The sequence below is a fragment of the Notolepis coatsorum genome (genome assembly GCF_963971535.1).
Source record: "Notolepis coatsorum genome assembly, chromosome: 9".
In the NCBI taxonomy this organism is placed as follows: domain Eukaryota; kingdom Metazoa; phylum Chordata; class Actinopteri; order Aulopiformes; family Paralepididae; genus Notolepis; species Notolepis coatsorum.
Genome location: NC_140173.1, coordinates 151224995 through 151229994, shown reverse-complemented (window position 1 = coordinate 151229994; position 5000 = coordinate 151224995). Strand labels below are relative to the sequence as shown.

At 50.5% G+C, this 5000-nt stretch overlaps 1 protein-coding gene across 1 annotated transcript in view; it reads left to right on the top strand.

Moving 5' to 3' along the window:
- The window catches only part of LOC311234376 (2-oxoglutarate dehydrogenase-like, mitochondrial), a gene marked incomplete at its 3' end in the record, with an annotated part of 81746 nt that overhangs the window by 25504 nt on the left and 51242 nt on the right, over positions 1-5000 (top strand). Inside the window, 2 exon segments of the mRNA XM_084321539.1 lie at positions 496-644; positions 646-647. Coding sequence (XP_084177665.1) covers positions 496-644; positions 646-647 — 151 coding nt within the window.

Below are 5000 nucleotides of genomic sequence, written 5' to 3'. Positions count from 1 at the left end.
TACAAAACCTTCTGTTTAATCATCTTCCATTTATTCATTTGCTTAGATTTTTCAGGTCTGGTCAATTTGAGCATGGTGTTATTCACAGTCAAAGATAAAAAAAAATTTAATTGATATTCTCATTTGTTTCATTACAATTTTCTCAAGCCTCGTAACAGACACAGTATTTCTGACACTGGGAATACATTCCCTGAGATCCATAGATGTCCCTAGAATCAGATACCAAGAACATGCAAATGGACCATTTAAAAAAAAAAGTTTGTAAATGTTTATTCTATGTTATTATGGAATGAATGAGATTGAAATTATTATTATTATTTTTTAATTCATAACAAATACAAAATATATAATTTTTTAATAAATTAATTTTGAGTTAATTTTCATAACGCGATAATTTGCTGTGTAATTAATTAATTAATCTAATTAACGTGATAAACTGACAGCCCTAAAACAAACATTTAAAAATGTGTGTGTGTGTGTTGTGTGTGTCTCCAGGCGTGTCTCGCATCCTGCGCGGCCGGGCAGACCTGGTGAGGCGGCGGCAGCTGGACTGGGCGCTGGCCGAGTACATGGCGTTCGGCTCCCTCCTCCAAGATGGCGTCCACGTGCGGCTCAGCGGACAGGATGTGGAGAGGGGGACCTTTAGGGTGAGCGCACCACGCCGTACACTAAAACAGGGGTTCCCAAACTTTTCAGGCCGGGACCCAGAAAATAAGGCGTCAGAGAGCCGCAGCCCAATGCACATCGTCAGGCTTTTTTTTTTTTTTGCCAGGCGACCGATTTTTTAAGCCAAATATCACTTCAATCCTATTAAGTTATTATAAGTATATATTAGTTCAAGTTAGTTATTCATTTATATGTGCTATTTATGAGAGGGCTAACTTGTTGCAAAATAATAACGATAATAATAGCCTCATTAAAATACTATTGTTGCTTCGGTTGTTTTCAGTGTTTTATGTGCATAATCTGTTATTTAGTTTGAAATGTTCGTTGAAATAAGTAGATTTTTCGTTTTTGTTTATTTATTAAGTTAATATAAAACTCATATAGTCACATTTTAGAATACAATAGAATAGAATTTTAGAATACAACTAGAAACACTGTCCTGGCCTGCTTCTAAGTTAGTGGCCTGACAAAAAAATAAAAATAAAATAAAATAAAATTGGATTAAAAAAAAAAAGAAATTGGAAATCATCTCGCGGCCCTCCCGTGGCTGCTCGCGGCTCACCTTTGGGTCGCCGTACACTAAAAGACTCAGCGGACAGGATGTGGAGAGGGGGACCTTTAGGTGAGCGCACACCACGCCGTACACTAAAAGACTCAGCGGACAGGATGTGGAGAGGGGGCCCTTTAGATGAGCGCACCACGCCGTACACTAAAAGACTCAAGCGGACAGGATGTGGAGAGGGGGACCTTTAGGTGAGCGCACCACACCGTACACTAAAAGACTCAGCGGACCAGGATGTGGAGAGGGGGCCCTTTAGGTGAGCGCACCACACCGTACACTAAAAGACTCAGCGGACAGGATGTGGAGAGGGGGATCTTTAGGTGAGAGCACCACGCCGTACACTAAAAGACTCAGCGGACAGGATGTGGAGAGGGGGGCCTTTAGGTGAGCGCACCACGAGCCTATACACTAAAAGACTCAGCGGACAGGATGTGGAGAGGGGGGCCCTTTAGGTGAGCGCACCACGCCGTACACTAAAAGACTCAGCGGACAGGATGTGGAGAGGGGGACCTTTAGGTGAGCGCACCACACCGTACACTAAAAGATTCAGCGGAACAGGATGTCTCTCCTCTGTCTCCTCTGTCTCCTCTGTCTCCTCTGTCTCCTCTGTCTCCTCTCTGTCTCCTCTGTCTCCTCTCTGTCTCCTCTCTGTCTCCTCTGTCTCCTCTCTGTCTCCTCTCTGTCTCCTCTGTCTCCTCTGTCTCCTCTCTCTCTCCTCTGTCTCCTCTCTGTCTCCTCTGTCTCCTCTCTGTCTCCTCTGTCCTCTCTGTCCTCTCTGTCTCCTCTCTCTCCTCTGTCTCTCCTCTGTCTCCTCTGTCTCCTCTCTGTCTCCTCTGTCTCCTCTGTCTCCTCTGTCTCATCTGTCTCCTCTGTCTCCTCTGTCTCCTCTCTGTGCTCTCTGTCCTCTCTGTCTCCTCTCTCTCCTCTGTCTCCTCTCTGTCTCCTCTGTCTCCTCTGTCTCCTCTGTCTCCTCTGTCTCCTCTCTGTCTCCTCTGTCTCCTCTCTCTCCTCTGTCTCCTCTGTCTCATCTGTCTCCTCTGTCTCCTCTGTCTCCTCTGTCTCCTCTGTCTCCTCTCTCTCCTCTGTCTCCTCTGTCTCCTCTCTCTCCTCTGTCTCCTCTGTCCCCTCTGTCTCCTCTGTCTCCTCTCTCTCCTCTGTCTCCTCTGTCTCCTCTGTCTCCTCTGTCTCCTCTCTCTCCTCTCTGTCTCCTCTGTCTCCTCTCTCTCCTCTCTCTCCTCTCTCTCCTCTGTCTCCTCTCTCTCCTCTCTCTCCTCTCTCTCCTCTGTCTCCTCTGTCCTCCTCTGTCTCCTCTGTCTCCTCTCTCTCCTCTGTCTCCTCTGTCTCCTCTGTCTCCTCTCTCTCTCTCTCCTCTCTGTCTCCTCTGTCTCCTCTGTCTCCTCTGTCTCCTCTGTCTCCTCTGCCTCCTCTGTCCCCTCTGTCTCCTCTGTCTCCTCTCTGTCTCCTCTGTCTCCTCTGTCTCCTCTGTCTCCTCTGTCTCCTCTCTGTCTCCTCTGTCTCCTCTGTCTCCTCTGTCTCCTCTGTCTCCTCTCTGTCTCCTCTGTCTCCTCTGTCTCCTCTGTCTCCTCTGTCTCCTCTGCCTCCTCTGTCCCCTCTGTCTCCTCTGTCTCCTCTGTCTCCTCTCTGTCTCCTCTGTCTCCTCTGTCTCCTCTGTCTCCTCTGTCTCCCTCTCTCCTCTGTCTCCTCTCTGTCTCCTCTGTCTCCTCTGTCTCCTCTGTCTCCTCTGTCTCCCCTCTCTCCTCTGTCTCCTCTCTGTCTCCCTCTCTCTCCTCTGTCTCCTCTGTCTCCCCTCTGTCTCCTCTGTCTCCTCTGTCTCCTCTGTCTCCTCTCTGTCTCCTCTGTCTCCTCTGTCTCCTCTGTCTCCTCTCTGTCTCCTCTCTGTCTCCTCTGTCTCCTCTGTCTCCTCTCTCTCTCCTCTGTCTCCTCTGTCTCCTCTGTCTCCTCTGTCTCCTCTGTCTCCTCTGTCTCCTCTCTCTCTCCTCTCTCTCCTCTGTCTCCTCTGTCTCCTCTGTCTCCTCTGTCTCCTCTGTCTCCTCTCTCTCTCCTCTCTCTCCTCTGTCTCCTCTGTCTCCTCTGTCTCCTCTCTGTCTCCTCTGTCTCCTCTCTGTCTCCTCTCTCTCCTCTCTGTCTCCTCTCTGTCTCCTCTGTCTCCTCTCTGTCTCCTCTGTCTCCTCTCTCTCTCCTCTCTGTCTCCTCTCTGTCTCCTCTGTCTCCTCTCTGTCTCCTCTGTCTCCTCTGTCTCCTCTGTCTCCTCTGTCTCCTCTGTCTCCTGTGTCTCCTCTGTCTCCTCTCTGTCTCCTCTGTCTCCTCTGTCTCCTCTCTGTCTCCTCTGTCTCCTCTGTCTCCTCTCTGTCTCCTCTGTCTCCTCTGTCTCCTCTGTCCTCTCTGTCTCCTCTCTCTCCTCTGTCTCCTCTGTCTCCTCTGTCTCCTCTCTGTCTCCTCTGTCTCTCTGTCTCCTCTGTCTCCTCTGTCTCCTCTCTGTCTCCTCTGTCTCCTCTGTCTCCTCTCTGTCTCCTCTCTGTCTCATCTGTCTCCTCTGTCTCTCTGTCTCCTCTCTGTCTCCTCTGTCTCCTCTCTGTCTCCTCTCTGTCTCCTCTGTCTCCTCTGTCTCCTCTCTGTCTCCTCTGTCTCCTCTCTGTCTCCTCTCTGTCTCCCTGTGTCCTCTGTCTCCTCTCTGTCTCCTCTGTCTCCTCTCTGTCTCCTCTCTGTCTCCTCTGTCTCCTCTGTCTCCTCTCTGTCTCCTCTGTCTCCTCTCTGTCTCCTCTCTGTCTCCTCTGTCTCCTCTCTGTCTCCTCTCTGTCTCCTCTCTGTCTCCTCTGTCTCTCTGTCTCCTCTCTGTCTCCTCTGTCTCCTCTCTGTCTCCTCTCTGTCTCCTCTCTGTCTCCTCTGTCTCCTCTCTGTCTCCTCTCTGTCTCCTCTGTCTCCTCTCTGTCTCCTCTCTGTCTCCTCTGTCTCCTCTGTCTCCTCTCTCTCCTCTGTCTCCTCTGTCTCCTCTGTCTCCTCTCTGTCTCCTCTGTCTCCTCTGTCTCCTCTGTCTCCTCTGTCTCATCTGTCTCTTCTCCTCTGTCTCCTCTGTCTCCTCTCTGTCTCCTCTGTCTCCTCTGTCTCCTCTGTCTCCTCTGTCTCCCTCTGTCTCCTCTGTCTCCTCTGTCTCCTCTGTCTCCTCTCTGTCTCCTCTCTGTCTCCTCTGTCTCCTCTGTCTCCTCTGTCTCCTCTGTCTCCTCTGTCTCCTCTGTCTCCTCTCTGTCTCCTCTGTCCTCTCCTCTCTCCTCTGTCTCCTCTGTCTCCTCTCTGTCTCCTCTGTCTCCTCTGTCTCCTCTGTCTCCTCTCTCTCCTCTGTCTCCTCTCTCTCCTCTGTCTCCTCTCTCTCCTCTGTCTCCTCTCTGTGTCCTCTGTGTCCTCTGTGTCTCCGTCACTTGTCCACCAGCTCCACTTAGAGCGGCTCCATGCGTCACACTAACTAACCAGACCTCGCTGTGGTTCCTCTCCTCACATTTACTGCTGACATCTATCTCCCCCCTCTCTCTCTCTCTCTCTCTCTCTCTCTCTCTCTCTCTCTCTCTATCTCCCCCTCTCTCTCTCTCTCTCTCTCTCTCTCTCTCTCTCTCTCTCTCTCTCTCTCTCTCTCTCTCTCCTCTCTTTCTCTTTCTCATACTCTCCCTCGCACACACACGCACACACACACACACACACGCACGCACACACACAACACACACACACACCACACACACACACACACACACACACACACACA